The 21,303-nt window shown below is 39.2% G+C and overlaps 2 protein-coding genes across 3 annotated transcripts; one reads left to right on the top strand and one right to left on the bottom strand.

Moving 5' to 3' along the window:
- Positions 1-40: 40 nt before the first annotated feature.
- Positions 41-12,025, top strand: TXNL4A (thioredoxin like 4A). 2 transcript variants are annotated; one of them, XM_060774935.2, is made up of 4 exons: positions 41-148; positions 3,587-3,759; positions 9,854-9,957; positions 11,108-12,025. In XM_060774935.2, the coding sequence occupies exons 2-4, from the start codon at positions 3,607-3,609 to the stop codon at positions 11,277-11,279; spliced, it is 429 nt and encodes a 142-aa protein (XP_060630918.1). In that variant the 5' UTR covers positions 41-148; positions 3,587-3,606; the 3' UTR covers positions 11,280-12,025. The 2 variants fall into 2 exon arrangements, with proteins under 2 accessions (XP_060630918.1, XP_060630919.1); XM_060774936.2 differs by lacking the exons at positions 41-148; positions 3,587-3,759 and adding an exon at positions 8,129-8,214.
- Positions 12,026-12,293: 268 nt separating this feature from the next.
- HSBP1L1 (heat shock factor binding protein 1 like 1) lies at positions 12,294-20,764 on the bottom strand. The gene is made up of 4 exons (XM_067467486.1): positions 20,511-20,764; positions 15,182-15,248; positions 13,690-13,784; positions 12,294-12,585 (listed from the first exon to the last, which is right to left on the bottom strand). The coding sequence occupies exons 1-4, from the start codon at positions 20,556-20,558 to the stop codon at positions 12,580-12,582; spliced, it is 216 nt and encodes a 71-aa protein (XP_067323587.1). The 5' UTR covers positions 20,559-20,764; the 3' UTR covers positions 12,294-12,579.
- Between the last annotated feature and the right edge of the window lie 539 nt (positions 20,765-21,303).

Below are 21,303 nucleotides of genomic sequence, written 5' to 3'. Positions count from 1 at the left end.
ATCGGAGAAGGGCTTCCGGAAACTTCCTTTGGTGACGTAACCCCGACGTCACTTTAGATTAGAGGGAGCCGGCCTGCGCCTCGGTTGGAGAGGTGTGCGTGTAGTCGCGACGGTGGGGAAGATCCGTCGAAACCTTCTCTGCTTTTGGGTGAGTTGGAAGAGGATTGCTGACGGGGCCCGGATGTTGGGCCTACTGCGCCCCGTGCTATTTGGACTGCGATTGAGGGACTGATCAGGACCTTCAGCCTCTTGGGGTCACGTGCTTGGTATTCCTCGACGCCATTGGCTGTATTCGTGGCTTTACAGTGAGAGCGTGTACACTTGCCATGGGCAAACCTGGGGCCTCCCTCCAGGTGTTTTGGACTTTTGAACTTCAAGGGAAAAGGCCCTTTCCTTTTCCCCCTCAGCTCCTTAACTAATTTAAAATAGTGGTCTAAAATGGTCTAATTTAAAATATTTAAATTAACATTAGAACTGCACAACAACAGAGAGGAAACAAACAAGGACATCTAATCACCTCTCAACAAAAGATTACTCCAGGCGCTGCCAGGCAATCAAATGCTAATCAAGGTGGTCAGTTGAAACATTCACACCTAGCTCCAGCAGACAAGAGTCCTTTGTCCCACCCTGGTCATTCCACAGATATATAAACCCTTTATCCCTAGTTCCAACAGACCTCACTACCTCTGAGGAAGATCGCCATAGATGCAGGCGAAACGTCAGGAGAAATGCCTCTAGAACATGGCCATATAGCCCGAAAAAACCTACAACAACCCAGTGATTCCGGCCATGAAAGCCTTCGACAATACATTAATTTAAAAAAGTTTGCAGCAGCCACAAAAGCGAAGGTTCTGGAATGGAACAACTACTTTCAAAGCAAGTACCGCACAATTAAACAGGAAATTGCACTTTCTCAAACTAGGAACAGAACATTTTTCAAATTTCGTTACATAGTGTTATTGATTGCTCTTTCCAAGTTGCAGCCAGACATGGAGACACATGGTGCTCACTGTTTGTGTTTGTGTTTGTTTTTTTTTAAATTAAGCTTCACCACTGAATGGTTGGTTTCATTTTTGGCAACATTGTTTGTTGACCATGACACCTTGTTTTCCTAACATTATGTTTCCTTTACGGATAATAACGTACTTCAAAAATGAAACAAAACGAGGGGAAACTATTAAGGATGGGTCAGTTGGGCTCCCCTGATGTTTTTGTTCTACCATAGGTTAGTGAAGGGGGCTAAAGGCAGCCACATTTCAACCACAAATTAGAAAATGAACCACAAATGACTAATTCTTTCTTTTGAACAAATAGTTAGGTTTATGGGCCAAGAAATAAAATAGTATTTTTTAGAAAAAAGAAACCAGGTGCTGTACAGGCTGTCACCAAATGAACAAGATAGGTTCTGTAGGTTTGTTCTTAAATTGAATTTGTATTTCAGAATTTTGAAACAGGTACATTTTTGAAGTGTAACTCGCTTTCTCTCTCTCTCTCTCTCTCTCTCTCTCTATATATATATATATACTAGCCATCCATGCCACACGTTGCTGTGGCCCAGTCTTGGTGATCTGGAAAATAAAGTAATGAGAAAGTATTGGTTTCTAATATATGTAATTTTTTTATGCTTGAGGGTAAACAGTATTTCTTCTTGTTTCTTAGTGTTGATGTAGAGCAGTGGTTCTCAACCTGGGGTCCCCAGATGTTTTTGCCCTACAACTCCCAGAAATCCCAGCCAGTTTAGCAGCTGTTAGGATTTCTGGGAGTTGAAGACCAAAAACATCTGGGGACCCCAGGTTGAGAACCACTGATGTAGATATTGTCTGGTTTGCCTACTCTGGAACATGCAACATGTAATTGTCCTTCTTTAGGGTTCCCTTTTATATCTATGATACTATATTTGTCATATATATATATATACATATGTGTGTGTGTATGTGTGAATCATATCTATCTATATCTATTGCTGGATGGCTCTTTGTCAGGAGGGCTTTATGTTTTCTTGCCCTGGTGAAGTGAGTTGGATTGGATGGCCTTAAAGCAGCATTTCTCAACCTGGGGGTTGGGACCCCTGGGGTGGGTCATGAGGGGGTGTCAGAGGGGTCACCAAAACTATCAGAAAAAAAGTATTTTCTGGGGGTTCTGTGTGGAAAGTTTGGTTCAATTTTATCGTTGGTGGGGTTCAGAATGCTCTGATTGTAAGTGAACTATAAATCCCAGCAACTACAACTCCCAAATGTCAAGGTCTATTTTCCCAAACTTCCATCTGTGTTCATATTTGTGCATATTGAGTATTCGTGTCAAGTTTGGTCCAGATCCATCATTGTTTGAGTCCACAGTGCTCTCTGGGTGTAGGTAAACTATAACTCCAAAACTCAAGGTCAATTCCCACCAAACCCGTCTACTGTTTTCTGTTGATCTTTTAAGTCCTGTGTGCTAAGTTTGGTTCAATTCCATCATTGGTGGAGTTCGGAATGCTCTTTGATGGTAGGCGAACTATAAATCCCAGCAACTACAACTCCCAAATGAAAAAAAAATCATTTTTTTAGTGATGGTCACTCCTTGGGTTAGGTGTCTTGTGGCCAAATTTGGCGACAATTCGCCCAGTGGTTTTTGAGTTATGATAATCCCACAAACGAACATTACATTTTTATTTATATAGATATGAGCAAGCTTTGGATAGCACCCCTGTGGTGTTTGTTTTTCTGTCTGCCCCCCCTCCTCCCCCGGTTCAGGAGCTCTCACCTCAATTTCTGTCCCTGTGATCATTGCATTTTGACAAATGTAGCATGTCTCGATAAAAAAACTACTTAATGAACAGGCTTGATTCCTTAAAAGCAGCACACTATGTAAGTTAGTTCATATGAAGTTTAAGGCCCCTTCCACACAGCTGAATAAAATTCCACATTTTCTGCTTTGAACTGAGATATATGGCAGTGTAGACTCAGATAACCCAGTTCAAAGCAGATTTGTGGGATTTTCTACCTTTATATTCTGGATTATATGACTATGGAAGGGCCCTAAGAAGAAAGTTTGAAGGGCACCTAAGGGCTGACATTGCTACTGCATTGCTGCATTGCTGTAGCAGAATGAATGCAATTTAACACTGCTTTAATTGTCATGGTTCATTTCTATGGAATTCTGGGAGTCGTAGTTGTACAAGACCTTTAGCCTCTTCCAAAGAATACTGATGCATCACCAAACTACAACTCACTTTATTCCATAGCATTTAGTCAGGGCAGTTCCAAGTGATGTCAAACTGCATTCATTATACATTATAGATGCACCTACAGTTCCTGAATTCATCAGTAAATCATCTCTCTTAAAGGAGGAGGACAGAAGAGATAATCATCTGCCTCTCAACATACCTGACTGGCATTGTTCAGTTGGATTAAGCTTAATTCAAACAGGCTTGGAAGTTAATTGTGGCTGAAAAATGAATTGTGGGTCTAATACAAGCTTTTCCTTTGTGGGAATTCATCTCTTAAAATAAAGTACATTTCTCTTCATTATATTAACTCTTTTGTAACATTCAACGTGAGGGAAATGGTGTAATAGCAAATTCTCTTCTGTTTCTCTCATTTTACAGACCTCACCTGAGTTCTAAAAATGTCGTATATGCTCCCGCATTTACACAATGGCTGGCAAGTAGACCAGGCCATTCTTTCGGAAGAAGATCGTGTGGTTGTCAATCGCTTTGGGCATGATTGGGATCCCACTTGTATGAAAATGGATGAAGTTTTGTATAGCATTGCCGAAAAGGTATAACACAAAGTGGTGCGATATCATTGAAATAATACACATGAAATCTAATTGATAATATGCTTAAACCCAGAATACAAATATAAGGGAAAATGCTTTCATTGCAAGTAGCACTACCTAAATATAATTTAAATATGTACTTTTTGTGCAAGAATGTGTTAAGGAAAAGTTGCAACTCAGAAACTCTTTCTAGGATAATATATACAGTTACATTTCATTGTTGGCTATGGGTGGTGAGAAGTATATATTCTAAAAAAAATTAGCAATTTGCAGAGTGAAATACATTATAAATTAGCACATACTTTGAAGTAAGAAACTGAAGAACTTTTATTCATGGAAATCACTACCATCCCATGCTCTATTGATCACTGGCTTAGAAGGTATTTTAAAAGGTGAGTAAACAAGAGAGACAGATTGGTTTAGTGGTTTGAGCATAAGAATACGATTCTGGAAAGTAGGGTTCAAAACCCTGTTTAGTCATGAAAACCTTCTGGGTGACCTTGGGCAGGTCACATGCTCTCAGATCAGAAAGCCTATCGAATCAGAGTCTGAAACAACTTGAAGGTGCACAGCAACAAATGACAAATTAATTGGTGATGTATTTTTAAGGTTGTTAGTGATGAAATTTATACGTCTGCATAATCTTTGCTGTGGATTAGCTGATTCAGAGCTGTCTTCATGCTGTAGTTCCATACTTTCTCAAAGTTAGACATATAGAAAAATTATTCAATGAAACTTTTGGTCAAATTTAGCAAGTTTTCTATTAGAGTTTTGTTTAAACTATGTGGGCTTTCATTAGAGCACAAGACTAGGGGAGCAAATTTTGGGGCTGATAGATATAACATGAAGCTAAGGTTTGGAATTACGAGAACAAGTATGCAGAAGCCATGAGACTGTGAGCTTTCTTCCCCTCCTGATTTTTCCAAAGGTAAGAAATTAATGAGAAGCATCTATACAATGCTTCCAAGTTTTCTGGCAGATCGCTTGGCCAATGTATCTGAGCCAGACAAATGTTTTGTGTGCAAACCAGGAATACAAACCATGATTTAACCATCTAGTACAGGCATGGGCAAACTTTAGCCCTCCAGGTATTTTGGACTTCAACTCCCAACTCTTACCGGCTGTTACGAATTGTGGGAGTTGAAGTCCAACACACCTAAGGCTGTGGTGGTGCAATGGGTTAAACCGTTGAGCTGCTGAACTTGCTGATCAGAAGGTTGGCGGTTCAAATCCATGGGTGAGCTCCTCCTGTTAGCCCCAGCTCCTATCAACCTAGCAGTTCAAAAACATGCAAATGTGAGTAGATCAATAGATACCACCTCGGTGGGAAGATAAACAGTACTCCATGTAGTCATGCCAGCCATATGACCAGGAGGTGTTTATGGACAACACAGGCTCTTTGGCTTAGAAATGGGGGTGAGCACCAGTCCCCAGAGCTGGAGATGAAAAGGGGAAGCCTTTACCTTTTTCTATGTGTCTGTGTTTCATTGTTTCGAGGCATTGAATGTTTTTCTTTGTGTCTTTGTATATGCTGGAATCCACCCTGAGTCCCCTTAGGGAGATAGAGTGGAATACAAATAAAGTGTTGTTGTTGTTATGATTATCATTATTATTACCTGGAGAGCTGAAGCTTCCCCATGCCTGATCTAGTATGATCCCCTACAATTGAGTTTTATTCATAGCAACTAGGAAAAGTGGTTAATTTCTAAATAATACGTATGTGTAATTTCTAGTTTGATGTTTTCAGAAAATCACAAATTATATGAATTTTGTTATTTACCATCCGGTACTAAAGTAGTCATTAAACAAAATTCTACTATAGTAAAATTACCCCTCATAGAAAACGGATATCTTTTGATCATCTTGTTTTCCAAAGTGTAGTTAGATTGGTTTTTTTTTTTTTTGGGGGGGGGGTTGGCATCTCATGACTGCCTGCTGTTAGCTGTCCTGAGTCCCTCTTCGGAGGTGAGAAGGACGGGATAGAAATGCCCAAAATAAATAAATAAATAACTTCACTAAAGAACAGTGTTGATTTGTGCAAGAATAAAGAATGTATGGCTTTCGTATACTTGTAAGATTAGGCTGCATTCACATGGAATTATAAAATATAAGGTGAGGTTCTCTGATAACAAACACTTCTAAAGGTAATCCTCCCTTCGTTGCAAGTGAGGAAGAAGAAGGAACATATAATCATGATTTCTGTTTAGATGTGTGTATGGCTTGTGGATGTAGTGTTAAATTGTTTCTTAGTTCTATGTGTAAAGTTATAAACCGAGCTTTTATGCTTGCAATGAATAAGTTGAATTAGTAAGTGAGAGTCATGCTATGAGGTAAAACAAGGCTGGTTATTGATAGGCCTGCTATACCATGTTATTATTTCTTTAGTAGCTTTTGTACTTACATAATTGCCAAGTCTTTTTTTCTGTAGCCTAGCTGGTCAATATTTTAAAATATGGTTTAGTGTTTTCCATTCTTGCTTCCTTTCAGTGTCTGTCAGCATGCTTGTACTGTTGGAGAAAATTCTGGAGAATTATCTAGGGATAGAGCTTAATAAAAAAGCCAGGGCAAGCCCATGGTTTTTAGTAGTAACATACATGAACTGTATTTGCAAGCTGGAATGCAGTCCATCTTCTCCAGCTTTGTATCATAGAGGAAGTTTGCTTTTGGTTTGCAGACTATTTTTCTGAACAACTTGTTCTTCTCCTTAAGAATCCTTTAATATATTTACAAAAATCCCAGCATCCTCAGAATATAATTTGAAACCAGTATTGTAAATCCTTGAGAGGAGTGTGTGGCATTAGTTTCTTGAACTGGAGTAGAGCATGCTCAAATAGGCTTCTCTTTCTGCTTGCTGTGGTATGCTGAAGGTTGTACATTAGGTTAGCTTGAAAAGTTTACAGCTCAATTATGAATACATAATTTAGCTGTAAACTTGAATGAATTCATTTAATAATTGCTATTAAATGAACAGTGGCCATATCTGCAAATAGAGATAAGATAGAATTCCAGAGAATTTGGATACTGTTGTTCATGACCTACTCTATACAGCCAGTTTGGTTCCTCCTGTCAAAGAGCAGTTAAACTAACCAGGACGAGGAAGCCTGCAGTGATGTCTGAAACGGAGCCCCCAGTGGCGCAATGGGTTAAACCCTTGTGCCGGCAGGACTGCTAACCGAAAGGTTGGTGGTTTGAATCCGGAGAGTGGGTGAGCTTCCACCTCTTAGTTCCAGCTTCTCATGCAGAGACATGAGAGAAGCCTCCTACAGAATGGTAAAACATCCTGGCACAGCTGGGCAACGTCCTTGCAGACATCCAATTCTCTCACACTAGAAGTGACTTGAAGTTTCTCAAGTCGCTCCTGACATGGAAAAAAAGATGTTTGAAGTCAGGAGTTGTAAGCCAACAACAAATACTAATTTATGATTGTGCTTTTTACACAGAAGTCCCATTATAGGTCAGTAGTGTAAACTTTCCTTCCCTGTCTGTTTCCAATAGTTACCAGGAGTCAAAAAGAGTGCTTTGGAGTACAGTTCACAAATGATAAACTCAAACTCATTGGCATTCTAGCTTACGGATATGTGGGAGTTCGGGCTGTATTTCAACTGGCATGTGAATGCTATTGAAGAAGGCAGTAGCTAAATGGGTAGGAGAAGGAATTCTACATGTGGAGTGACATGTGAATGGCTGACTCATCTTTCTTCATAGCAGAAAGAAGGGACTCTGAGTTGGACTTTTATAATTAGCAAAGTTTTGTTTCAGGGGTGAGCCTTAGCCAACATAGTTAATAATGAAGAATTATTGCAATGTAGTATACAGTGCAGTATTTATTATGATATAGAAGCGGAATTCCACACATGGAACAAGACACTCTGAGATATCTCCTTTCCCTTCAACTCTCTGAAAAACTATTCTGGAGAACTCTCCAGAAGAAAAAGGTGGAAGATGTTGTGAGAGAAGGAGGTGATAACAATGCTTTCCCTCCTGCACAGCTACTCTTTGTTTTTGGCAGAATTTTTGCACAAGTAGAGGGACTTGCCTAAGTGGTAAAAGCATTTAACCTTTTACAATCTCAAGACTTTAAAAAATCCTCCCATATAATACAACTCAAGCCTCTATCGTTAAAGAACTTGTGAAAGCTACACTATACAGTATTTTTCAGTATTACATTATGTTAATGTGTTGAGGATGACCTTAAATATTACAAAAGTGCAGTATCACCAAGCAATGAGGAAAGGGCTTTAATATTATTTGGAATACCAACATAAGCTGATTGTAAAGGAATTCTAATAACTTGGACAACATACTGGCTTTTCAATTTTCATGCAGAGGAAAAAGATCACTGTAACTTTGTATTTAAAAATCTCCCTCTGCAGAAATAGCAGATTAAAGAGGGTGATCCATCCTCATCCTCTTGCTTACGAGTCCTGATCGGATATCACTGCTGTTCAAAAAAGAGTGAGTAAACAGTCCAATTTGTACTGCATATTTATGCTAAAACATCATGCGGATCGATTGTTCAGTTGCACTTGCATGCTACATTGAGAGAATGTTTACCAAGCATTAAGTTTGTCTATTTCTATACTGGACAATCTTTCCCCATATGTGCAGCACCTTCCTTCATTGTTTGTGTTTCTTCTGTTCTGCTCTGAATATCCGTTCTTTCCCAAGTTATGGGCATGATTAATTTTCTCTCATGTCCACAACTGTATGAGAGAGAAATCTTAGCTCTCTAGTATTTTCCCTCCAGTTTAAAGTTATGTTACCATGTCTTATCAATTAATACGAGTACATGGAATTGAAAAACTATACTTACAAAAGTCACAATGTTGATATCTGCTTATGGTATTAAGGGGTATGGGTTTAAATAAGACTTGGAATCAGAGAAGTTCCATTAGTGTGAGAGGAAGGGGTCAGATGAGAAGTTTTTGTTAATTCCTCCTTTCTGTTAAAGAGGTTTGGGAGATGCTCCCAAATAATGCCTGAGATAGTACCAAAGCCTACAGAGAGAAAATACAGTTGGACCTCCATCCTTTTCCTCCAGTGGGAAGACCCTGCTAGATCTTGGAATGAGCCTGTCTGAGTTAATGTTTATACATTTCTAGTATGGTTTAGTTAATGTAGTGTTTATGTTAAGTTAATTATTTCCTGAGAGTACTTTAGAAAGGTAAAAATTATAAAAGATTTTACAAGATATTAGTGTTGTGGACAGGAGTATACTTAGGCTAACAAAGTGTTTGTAAATAAAGTATAAACAGACCTAATACCGTAGTTCATTTTGCTTTCCTTCCTCCTACAAGCTTCCTACATGTCAGGTTGAACAATTGCAGAAATGTATGTATCTTAAAATAAAGCCTACTCTTGCAGTGATGAAGATTGTTTAAAATCCGTAGAAATTATTATTTTGGATTGTTATCCCCAGAATCTCCCACTAGCTCCCACATGACTGGGAGATCTAATCCAAAAATTAGCTCTTGTATTGATGACTTACTACATTGCACAGATATGTTATAAACAAACCTCGCAGAATGTATCATAACCTCTAAGTTAAGAATATGCATTGCTGACAAATATGGTGTTGTAGAATTGGGCAATGTTATTATGTGGCATGGAGAAGGAAATTGGATGACTATTTAGTTGGAAATGTTTTTTTTCTTTTGGAAGCTGGAAATATAATTGTCAAATGCTAGCATATATTCTAAATGGTGACGTTTTGACAAATACTTTAAAATGAGTGGAATCTTTCTATTCTGAAACATTTTGCAATGGTAGGATGTGTTATGACATGAAAATATGGTGAAGTTTATTTGGTACAATTGTCGCATCCAGGAGGCGCCTAAGAAAACTTGCAAAAGAGTAATAGCTAATTGGGAAGTTTGTTGTTATTCTTCTGGGACGTTGAATATAACCAAATTCTCAGTAAATCTTTCAGGTATCTTGCACATGCTCTATTATTCCTTAATTAGTATGACAATATATAATTAGTTTGTCTTTTATAAATTTAAACCCTGTGGGTGTTCAATTTAACTTTACAGGATTGTGGCAATAATTTTGCTTATGAATATAGTATGTTCTAAGCACAATTTTCATTCCATAGGTGAAAAATTTTGCTGTTATTTATCTTGTGGATATCACAGAAGTGCCAGACTTCAACAAGATGTATGAGTTGTATGATCCCTGCACCGTCATGTTCTTTTTCAGGTACATTCCATTCATATATTTAACACATACATTCTCTGGTAATATGGGTCTTTCTTAAAACTGTTGTATCTTGTTTGTTCACTCATAGCATGTAGTGTAAGCTGAGCTGTAGTAGCCATTCTAGGGTGAGTGATTTTATAACTTCTAGTGCTGACTTTGGCTCCTTCCGCACCGCTGAATAAAATCTCACATCATCTGCTTTGAATTGCAATATATGGCAGTGTGGACTCAGATATTCCAGTTCAAAGCAGATATTGTGGGTTATTCTGCCTTGATATTCTGGCTGTGTGGAAAGGCCTTCTGAAACTGTCTGGCTTTCCTGACAGACAATATTAGTGTTATTCCATGGGAAAATACCAGCACTGCCTCAGCCAACAAACTACCCTTGGCTGTTTCTTTCTGAGTTGCTCAGGGTCAGGGGAAGGTGGTTTATTCATGAGGGAGCAAGTAGAGGATCACCCTTTGCCATCAGATCAGCTCTCATCTCACCTGTTTCTGGGTTTGAGGGCATGGCTCTCTCCATAACTGGCAGGGCATCACACCCGTACTTCTGTTCTGGCTCTTTCTCTGGTGGTGGCAGCCCACTCCTCTGCTTCAGTTCCTGTGTGGCCATGCTGGTCATGTGGGCTGGCAGTAGCGGACATGTATCCCATGGCAACAATACTTCTGGAGCAGCATTATAGATTATTGTGCTGCCTGGGAACCGGAATAAAGCATGCCACCATCTCCATCACCATATTTTAACTGTGTTTTAACTTCAGATCCGCACAGTTCTATAACAATGTCTGAATTTTTTTTGGTTCCTGGTTTGAAAGTGTTATTACTGTTTAACTTCGTTTTTGTGGCTGCCACAAACTGTGTTGAATTGGTTGAGACTCGATGAGATATTCATTGAAAAATTGTAGCAAAATGTGCTGTGGGATGTCCCACAAAAACAATGTTTCTGCAATTTAATAAATCTTTGCTATGTTTTTATGATAGAACCAATTAGGAAATGACATTTACCATCCAGGAACAAAAATTGTGTTACATAGTATAATTAAATAAACAATGCAGCCTGTGTATAAGTCCACCCTGTTGTAACATTTCTGTTTGAGTATGGTGTATGAATATTGATGCAACTCTTCCCATTTCTCCCTCTTTCTTAAAGGAACAAGCACATAATGATTGATTTAGGTACAGGGAACAACAATAAAATTAACTGGGCGATGGAAGACAAGCAAGAAATGATTGATATAATCGAAACCGTTTATAGAGGAGCACGTAAAGGCCGAGGTCTTGTTGTGTCACCCAAAGACTACTCAACCAAATACAGATACTAATATTTAAGCTGTTTTCTTAAAATATTTTTGCAGAAATGTCATCAGTGAAACTTTGTACAGTTTTTTTTGCTTACATCTGGTTCTCAAAATATTTTGAATTTATGCAAATATATTACCTAAGTTATGGAGGAAATGCTAATAGATACTGGATTTTAGAAATAAAGTTGTATCTTATTGTTTTTCCTTTTAAACATTAAAATGGTCTTCATGTTTACTATTTTTATAAAATAGTTCTGCTCTTTATAAATAAATTGGTCTAAACCAGCTGAAATAGAAGAGATACTTCTGGACTGTTTTGCCAGAATAGAAGAAGACCATTGAGATTTTGAGCAGAATATGAGGATCCAGCCTGCTGTTTAAAGCCAGTTTCTGGAACTGCATGAATTAGTTTACTCTGCCTGCGAAAAGCAGGATGCAGAGCAGTTCAGTTGGCATTTAATATAAAGAAATAAAATTGTGCTTAATCTGGTCACTCTAGCTTTCTTAGAAAGCAGATTTGATTTAAAAGTTTATTATCAAAATTCTCAAAATTCGGTTCCAGAAAAAAAAATTTTTGCTTACTTCCTACTGTGTGTTTTCATAGTTTGGATTAAAGTGAAATATACGTCTCAGGCTACAAAATACAGTATTATTTTATTCCTATGTTTATTCCAGTATCCTTAACAGGAACATCACCAAATGTTGTATAAAATATTTCTTTTCATAAATAAATTAAATACATACAAATAAAAGTGGTCTTTTAAACATCTTCTGTGGCTTCATTCAGGTATCCAGTTCATACCCTGAACCATAATACACATTATGTTCTGGTTGGCTGCTGCAATGATCTTATGACCTGATTCACCGGGATACACTGGTTAGAGGTCAGAACACACATTACGGGGAGATTGGCCAGACAGTGTAAATCCTTTCTTGTAAAGGTAGTTTTTAGAATACTCTCTTCCCACTTGATGTGCATAACATTTTTAATGCATGATGAAAGAGTGGGGAATCTGGACAAAGCAATATATGAAAAAAGCTTATATGTTTGCTTTTATTATAAATATATAAATCATCACGAGATCAGTACTATCAGGTTTCAAAGATAATATTATAAAAATATTTAAAACTTTTATTGTAACAGTAATAAAAGCTAGATATTTTGTGTTTCGTATTACTATAGCCACTGATGTCCTAGTAGGCCGAATTTGTCAGTTCATCAGTCGCAGACTAGTATGAACAGCCTATGTTGTAGAATTGTAGCTCGCTCTCAAGGTCTCTGTTTCTGAGTACTTCTTTTATCATCCTGATAACTTCATCTTCAGTGCTGTAGGAATAGAAATTTGCACAGGGATTGGATTAAGATTGTGGCATCTGAAGAAAATAGTTGTAGACACCATTTTCTTCTAATTTAATGAAAATGCTTAAATTTAATAAATGGGTGCTTTTAAAACTATAGCTAAAATAATATTTCAATAGTGGAAGAGCACATAGAGGAAACACATACAGGCAGTCTCCAAGTTACGAACAAAAGAGGTCCTGTAGGTTTGTTTTTAAACTGAATCTGTATGTAAGTCAGAACAGGTATGTTTTTAAATATTTATCTAATCCATTCATACCCCACCTTTCTTCCCCTCAGGGGACTCATAACTCCAGCCACACATACACACACACATATACATACAAACACACATACCCTGAAGCTTTATCACCAATCCTTGTTTCCACAACATTTTTTTTTTCAAAATCCAGTGATCACAGGGACAGAAAGTGTGGTGAAATCTGTACAGGCACAGAGAGCAAAACAAACACTACAGGGGTGTTGACCCATATAGATAAATAGATAGGTAGATAGATAGATTGATTTTACCTTACTTTCTGTCCCTGTGATCATTGGATTTTGAAATATGGCTTGCTGTGGAAACAGACTGGTGAAAAAGCTTCAGTGGAGACACTTTTTCCCCATGATCACTCTTCCAGGAATGAATTTTCCTCCCAAGGAGTAGATTTCTTTCACTTCCTGTTATCACACACCCATTCTTAACTATGAGTCATTTGTAGATTGGATTTTTGTAACTTGGAGACTAACTGAACACAGAAGGAACTGTCTGATTAGCGTACAGTGTATGCAGTTCAGGCTAACTGTGTTATACCATTCTGCAACTTATTTTGCATGTTCAGTCCTCTAATGTCTCTACATTACTCCATCTGTGTGCACAAATGGGCATGCCTCTCCTGCTACAATTGTACAATTAACCAACATTCAACACACTGCCAACTTTTCCTTCCCCAAACCCAAACTAAGCTGCCTCTCCTGAGAAGCCCCTCTTCTACAATTGGAGGGCAAGTAAATTGTTTTCTTTTAACTAGTTCTCTTGCCAGCAGACAGACAGCTATTAACATTTATTATTTAATAGAGCCCGAATCTTACCATTATTTCTTCACCAGCATTTTCTATTCCCGCTTGTGTCATCAGTCCAGTAACATGCTCTTCTAAATCATCTATGCGTTCACCCATTTCATCCAGTAAAAATGTTAAAGAGCATTGCATTTTTGTCTTCTGGGTTTATGTGGTTCTCAAAATAATATGGCCATGGAAAGAGAGACCATTGTCTAATATTCAAAGTAACATGAAATTGAAAGACAAACTATTCATGTTTGATGAATACTGAGAAAAGGACTATACTGGCTTATTTGAAAAGCTTATTCTTTTACCACTCATACATTATTCCCTTTCCATTATAGACACCAAATAGTGTATCACTGGGAATTAAATGTTTGTATCATGACTGGATTTAATTTGCAACTACTTTTAGTACTAGCTAAATTATACTAAAAGACAACAGTGTAATTTAGTTTATTCCTGTTTATGTGCATATAATGCCCTTAACCACTGTATACTAAAGTCAAAACTAATATAAATCTAATTGCAGTAAGACTGTTAGACTTCTAAAAAGGCTAAATTAAGACTGAAATTAATCCTAACAGAACTTTTCCTCTCTTTTCTCCTGCAGTCTTCAGGACTGTTCCAAAATCTGCTCTGATAGGGCTTTCACATGTGTTCAGGACAAGTTTCTAGGGTACATTATGACACCATGACCACAACGCTACAATTTGTCTGATATGATTTAAGATGAAATTGTATATACATCATAATGGAGTAAGTCACATTGCATTTGGTGGGGCTTCTGAGTAGACATAGGTGTCCTATTGAACGTCTCTTTAAAAGATTATGGATCATTGAACCCTACTCCCTCACTTTGGATGCAGTTAATTCATCCTTCTATATCCAAATGCTAGTCCAAATTGGAGTAAAATCACTGAATGAATTGAGAATGGCAAGTCAAGACTTATGTCAGTCTTAATGGGTGTCTAGCAGTAGCTGGATTTTGGCAATGGCGGGACACTGAAATAAGTGTTACAAATAGCAGTCCTGCTGGGATACATCTTGTATTATGTAAGGCTTTTTTAAAGTTTGCCATCAATATTTTTGCCATGCATTTAGTTGTTTATCTTTGTCAATACTAAGGTCTAAACACCCCAAAGGTACCATATCCTGTCTGATTTTTGAACCGAAGCAGGGCAGCAGTAGTTAGTACCTGAATGGTTGGCCATCAACCAATACCAGATGCTGTAGGTGATATTTCAGGGGAAGAAACTGGAAGACCACCTTTGAGTATTCCTTGTGTATGCAAACCATATCAAATTCCTGGGGTCACCATAAGTGTGTACTCGAAGGAACAAATACACACACATTTTAATCAACTTCAACTACTACACTTAGTAAAATTACTCAGAATTACAACTAAACAAATTTTGCAAATTATTGAATTATAAATTAAGCAATTCATTTGAAACTATTTCTAAATATAGTTAATGCTGAAAGTTTTGTGATTTTTGAGCAAAAAAACATTAAAGGATATTTCTTAATTTGGTCTTGTCAATCAGTGCTTGAAAATTTTCCTGCAAGTGTTGTAGTAGGTTTTCTGCCTGGGAAAAAAAACACAAACAAAAATACTGTCAGCAAATTACTGTTATGCTGTAAAGGTTGGATAAGGAAAATATTTTCTGAAGCAGTCTTGTGTATTTAGACCAGCGATGGACAAACTTTGGCCCTCCAGGTGTTTTGGACTTCAACTCCCACAATTCCTAACAGCCTACCGGCTGTTAGGAATTGTGGGAGTTGAAGTCCAAAACACCTGGAGGGCCAAAGTTTGCCCATGCCTGATTAAACTTAGGAAGAGTGTGAAAATTGCTGGCTACAGGCCACATGCAGCCCTTTGAAGGGCCTTGGTATCATCACTGCCCCCACCTAGAGGTCCTTGGTACTGCTTCCATAGGTAAAATGTGAAAGTCTCTTTAGTGGCGTGATTTCATGATGTTTTGAGGGATATACTATCCTGAAATGGCTCCCAACAAACAACTTGAGAATTTCCTAGAAGCAATACATGTCACTTTCTGTCAATCAGTGCAGTTCTGGAGTTCTGCAGGGGAAAGAAATCAAGGAATTTAGTCCTTTGGTCTCCAGAGTGTGAGCACCTGAACTTGGCAGGTGAATACATAACTTTGGTAAATCAACACATCTTAATTTCTAAGCTGAAGACACCTCCAAGGTCATGTGCCCAGCATGACTACATGGAGTGCCATTACCTTCCCACAGAAGCAGTATCTATTGTTCAACTCACATTTGTTTTCGATCTGCTAGGTTGGCAGAAGCTGGATCTAACAGTGGGAGCTCACCCCACTCCCTGGATTCAAACCGCCAACCTTTCGGTCAGCAAGTTCTGCAGCTCAGCGGTTTACTCACTGCGCCACCAGGGGGCCACATTCACGTTGTAAATGTTTCCTTTTTAGGAAAGAAGGTATACATGGAAAATTGAGTTTTATTTCAGCTAGAGCATATGTGGGGAGGCAGATATTTTTTTAAATGCCTAACTGAATCCCTTTATTTATTTATGAATACACATCTGAAGCATCTACAGATGTTGAAAAAGAACACATCTGGCAAAATCAGGCAAAATCAGGCAAAAAATATTTGAGAAGTTTGAAACCCATTCAGTCTTTAAATGTCGAAAATCTATTTCCTTATAAAATATTCAGTGTTCCTAAGCTGCTTTGAATGGCCACATACATTTAGCTTTTATGTGATGTTATTTTTGTGAAATCTTATAGATTGAAAAAGATGCCTGCACCTGCATCAAATAATGTATTTTATTCAGAATAGCTCAATGACTTATTGAGGAAAAAAAGTTTTCTTAAGTGACTGATGAACAAAAAATTATACCCACATTCACATGCAGGCAGTATATTGGATATGTGAACTATAATTATGTTATTGCAAGAGAAACGTGAAACTGAAGAATGCATGAATCATCAGTGTAACACATTCATCATAATGACTCAGGAAATGTGGAATGGCAAACAGTAGTGAAGAAAATCAACTCATTTGAAATGTGCTAGAGAAGAAGAGTTCTAGGAATAGCATGGACTACTACAAAGACAAATACCAGTATAAGCCAACCTGAATATAAGCCGAGGCACCTAATTTTATCACAGAAAACTGGGAAAATGTATTGACTTGAGTGCAAGCTGAGGGTGGGAAATGCACCAGCTAATGGTAAATTTCAAACTAAAAATAAGTAAAGGTAAAGGTTTCCCCTTGACATTAAGTCTAGTTGAGTCCGACTCTGAGGCGTGCTGCTCATCTCCATTTCTAAGCCGAAGAGCTGGAGTTGCCCATAGATGCCTCCAAGGTCATGTGACTGGAATGACTGCATGGATCACTGTTACCTTCCCACAGGAGAATTACCTATTGATCTCATATTTGCATGTTTTCAAACTGCTAGGTGGGCAGAAACTGGAGCTGACAACGGGAAACCCTGGAAAACCCTGGTTTGTAGCGAATTTAATTTGATATTGCATTTATTCTGCACCTTCTTGAAAGGCGCAGGATAAATGCACTACAGTCCAGACACCATTTTCACTGTTCACTGGGCTAAATAAGCCCAGTAAACTGTGGGAATACCCACCCCTCCAAGCCCCCAGACTCTTTAGAAAAGTTTTTAAAAAAGCTTACCAGGGCTGCAGTCCCCCCCCCCCCCGCAGTAGCTCTCCCGGCACATACAAATGACATGCCAGGAGAACAGGGAGGGGGTAGGGTTAGGGGGGAAACTGCAGCCCCGGGGAAAACTGCATCCTTGGTTAACTTTTTTCAGTTTTCTAAAGGGTCTGGGGGCTTGGGGAAGAAGGGGTAGGGCCTCCACATGTTATCTCGGGCTAAATCCCAAGGTAAAATGTGGACAACCTAGCCCAGAAAGCATGCACTTTCTGGAGTGGGTGCAAACAGCCCCCCAAAAACATCCGTGTTTTTTTTAAACGTGGATGCTTTTGGGATAGAGGGCTTTCTGGAACCGCCCTGAGCCTGCAAGACCTGATTAGAAGCTGTTGGAAGATAGGATGACTTGGAAGTTTCTCATTCGCTTATGTGTATGTGTCTTCAAGTGGCCTGTTGACTCACGGTGACTCGATTAACTTCTAGGTCAACTTGTCAGCAATTAATAAGAAAACAGTACTACTTAAAGCATCCAAGAACATGTATTTCTGCTAGCTTTATTCTGAACGTTGGAACCATTAAGGTTTAAAAATTTATAACAGGATCCAGGCACAGTCATGCTTTAAGAGTCTATCCTCTGAAATCAGTGGGACCTCTGACAGCACTGGCTACACACATTTGGCGCCTCAAATATTAGCCTTGTTCTGAGTATAGTTGACTTGCTGATTCCAAAACGGCATCAGTTTCCCTCTATCAGTGGTAGTTTGTGAGATACAGAACATATGCCATCTACCAGTTGCCATCTCCTAACCTATAGAAAATCATGATAATATCTGAAAAACTAGACTGGATGAAGTCTAGGATTTTCTGAATCAGTCTCCCAAATAACCTGAGGAATAGGCCTAAAAACAAAGATAGCAAGATTTTTTCCCCCTGTTGGGCTGTTTTGTCGGCTTTAGTTGGTTTACTCTAGGACTGTGGCTTGATCTTGAGCTTGATTTTTTTTCTTTACATAACACTATGTAACAATTTTTTTTAAAAAAAAATCTGTTCCTGCTTTGAAAGTGTGATTTTCTGTTTAATTGTTTGCTACTCACTTTGAAAGTTGTTAGTTGTTATACTCCAGAAATTTTGTTTTTTTGACTGCTATAAACTATGTTGAATTGGTTGAGACTTGATTCATTGAAAAACTATAGCAAAATGGGCTGCAGGATGTCCCGCAAAAAGCAGGTCAATAAACTTGGTACTGTTCCATGATCTGGGCGGACTCCAGAAGGGACCTAGACAGAGGATAGTCCATTTTATTTGGGGGCGGGGGAGTTGAAGGAGGAAAACCATTTTCCCCATTTTTGCTGTTTATTCCCCCCTCCCTTTCCCATATAATAAATTATGGTTGTTTCTGTTAGGGAAAACTACCCTAAATATAGCAGAGCATCCAAAAACAAACAAGATACCTAAATTTGAGCATTCAGCTCATTAGTGCCATTTGTTGTGGCTGTAAAGAATTTAGAGTTTAGGCAGGCAAAGATGCAGAATCCAATTTCAAAAATCACAAAAGGTTTATTTACAATAATAAAGACCTAACTACATTTCTTCATGGTAAAGAACTAGGTCTGAGCTACTCTAACACTCATCTCTTCTAAAGTTTCAAGAGAGGGGAAAAACACCAATCACTATATCTCTCTGACACACAGGCAGAGAGAGAGAGAGATCTCAAAGCACACACCACATACTCTCCCTACTAAAGTGCAAGAAGGCAGAAGGCAGATTTAAAAAGCATGCAGTAGAAAAGCACCCATTTTAAACAGCCAATCAGAATGTGATCAGAAACAGAGAGGAGAGAAGAAGAAATAGATACATTCTCCAACTGTCATACAGGAGACATGGGGGAAGGGAAACCCTTAGCATATACTAAACTAACTAAACTGTTCCTCATTGAGGACTTGAGCCGTGTGGGGTTGAATTCCAACAGTTTTCACGACTGTGACATGGGTGAGAGGAATAACAGGAAAACAGATAGAAATGGTTTAACTCCTTCAATCTCCCAGTACGAAGAACTATCCTTCTCTCTCTCTAGCACCCCCTTGTGGCCTCCTTTCCTCTTTCCTTTCCTGCTTTTCCTATCCTTTCCTCTGCTCCTTACCCTCTTTTCCCTTCCTTCCTTTTTTCTTTTCTTCCATCCATTTCCCTTCCTTTCCTTTTTCTTCCATCCTTCCCTTCCTTCCTTCCTTCCCTCCTTCCTTTCCCTTTCCTCCCTTTCCTTTTCCCTTCCTTCTCTTCCCTTTTTCTTTCTTTCTTTCCTTCTTTCTTTTCCTTTCCTCCCCCTTTGCCTTTCATTTTTTCTTTCCTTCTTTCCCCTCTTCCTTCTTTCCCTTCTTCCTTCTTTCCTTATTTTCTTTCTTTCCTTCTTTTCCCTTCCCTTCCCTTCCTATCCCTTCCCCTCATTCCCTCCCATTCCTTTCCCTCCCTTCTCTTCCCTCCTCTCGCATCCCTTCCCCTTCCTTCTCTTCCTTCCCTCCCTTTTCCTTCTCTTTCCTCCCTTCCTTCTCTTCCCTTCATTCTCTTCTTTCCCTTCCCTTTCCTTCCTTTCCTTTCTTTCTCTTCCCTTTCCTCCCTTTCTCTCCCTTCCCTTCCCTCCCTTCCTTTCCTTTCCCTTCCTTTTCCTTTCTTCCCTCTTTTCCTTTCCCTCTCTTTCCCTCCCCTCCCCTTTTCTTTCTTCCTTCCCTTACTTTTCCTTCTTTCCCTCCCTCCCTTTCCCTTCTCTTCCCTTTCCTTCCCTTCCTTTTCCTTACTTCCCTTTCCTTTCCTTCCTTCTCTTCCCTTCCTTTTCCTTACTTCCCTTTCCTTCCCTTCCTTTTCCTTACTTCCCTTTCTCTCCCTTCCTTCCCTTCCTTCTCTTCCCTCCCTCCCCTTTTCCTTCCCTCCCTTCCTTCTCTTCCTTTTCCCTTCTCTTCCCTTTTCTCCCCTTCCTTCCCTTCCCTTCCCCTTCCTTCCCCTTCCCTCCCTTTTCCTTCCTTCTCTTCCCCTTCTCTCCCTTCCTTTCCTTCCCTTCTCTTCCCTTCCCGTCCTTCCCTTCCTTTCCCTTCCCTTCTTTCCCTTCCTTTCACTTCCCTCCCCTTCCTTTCCTTCCCTTTCCCTTTCCTTTCCCTTTCCCTTTCCCTTCCCTTTCCCTTCCCTTCCCTCCTCCTTCCTTCACTCACGAACTGAGAGAGCTCCCTGGCGCTCTGAGGGTCGTTGCCGTCAGCCATCCCCTTCCTCTTTCCTTCTCTCTCCGTTTTCCTTCCTTCTTTCCTTCCTTCTCCGTCCAGTGTTGCTAGCTGGCTGGCTGGCTTTTCCGCGCTCCCTCCCGCCTTCCTGAAACCGGTTGCTTTGTTGTTGTTGTTGTCTCCTTCTTTCCCTCCCTTTGGGCCGCCCAGAAGCAGGGAAAGCGCGCCTGCGAAGAACTGGTCCTTCAAGGTGTGCCCGGGGGGCCTTCCACACAGGCCCTATATCCCAGGATCTGAGCCCAGGTTTTTTTTTTTGTGTATCCCAGATTATCTGGCAGTGTGGACTCATACAATCCAGTTTAAAGCAGAAAACCTGGGATCCGATCCTGGGATATAGGACCTGTCTGGAAAAGCCCAGAGTGTGAAAGTGTTTATTTCTCCAGGTGTTTTGTACTGCAACTTGTAGTCCAAGTTGTAGTCCAAAAGACCTGGAGGACCAAAGTTTGCCCATGCCTGGTATATCTGCATTGTAGAATTAATGCAGTTTGAAACAACTTCAGTTGTTGAGGTGCAATGCTATGGAATAATGGGAATTATTGTTTTGCAAAGTCTTTATTCTCCTCTATTAAAAGAGTGAACTTTGAAAAGTGTTATTGCATTATATTCTCTCTCTCTTTTTCTGTGTGTGTGTGTATGTGTGTGTGTGTATGTGTGTGTGTGGTGTGTGTGTATATATATACACACACACATATTATATTATATATAGGAGCCCCTGGTTCAGTCGGTT

This window comes from Anolis sagrei, chromosome 4 (assembly GCF_037176765.1).
Source record: "Anolis sagrei isolate rAnoSag1 chromosome 4, rAnoSag1.mat, whole genome shotgun sequence".
NCBI lineage: Eukaryota > Metazoa > Chordata > Lepidosauria > Squamata > Dactyloidae > Anolis > Anolis sagrei.
The sequence above is the reverse complement of the archived record's forward strand: the minus strand, read 5'-3'. Positions and strand labels throughout refer to the sequence as shown.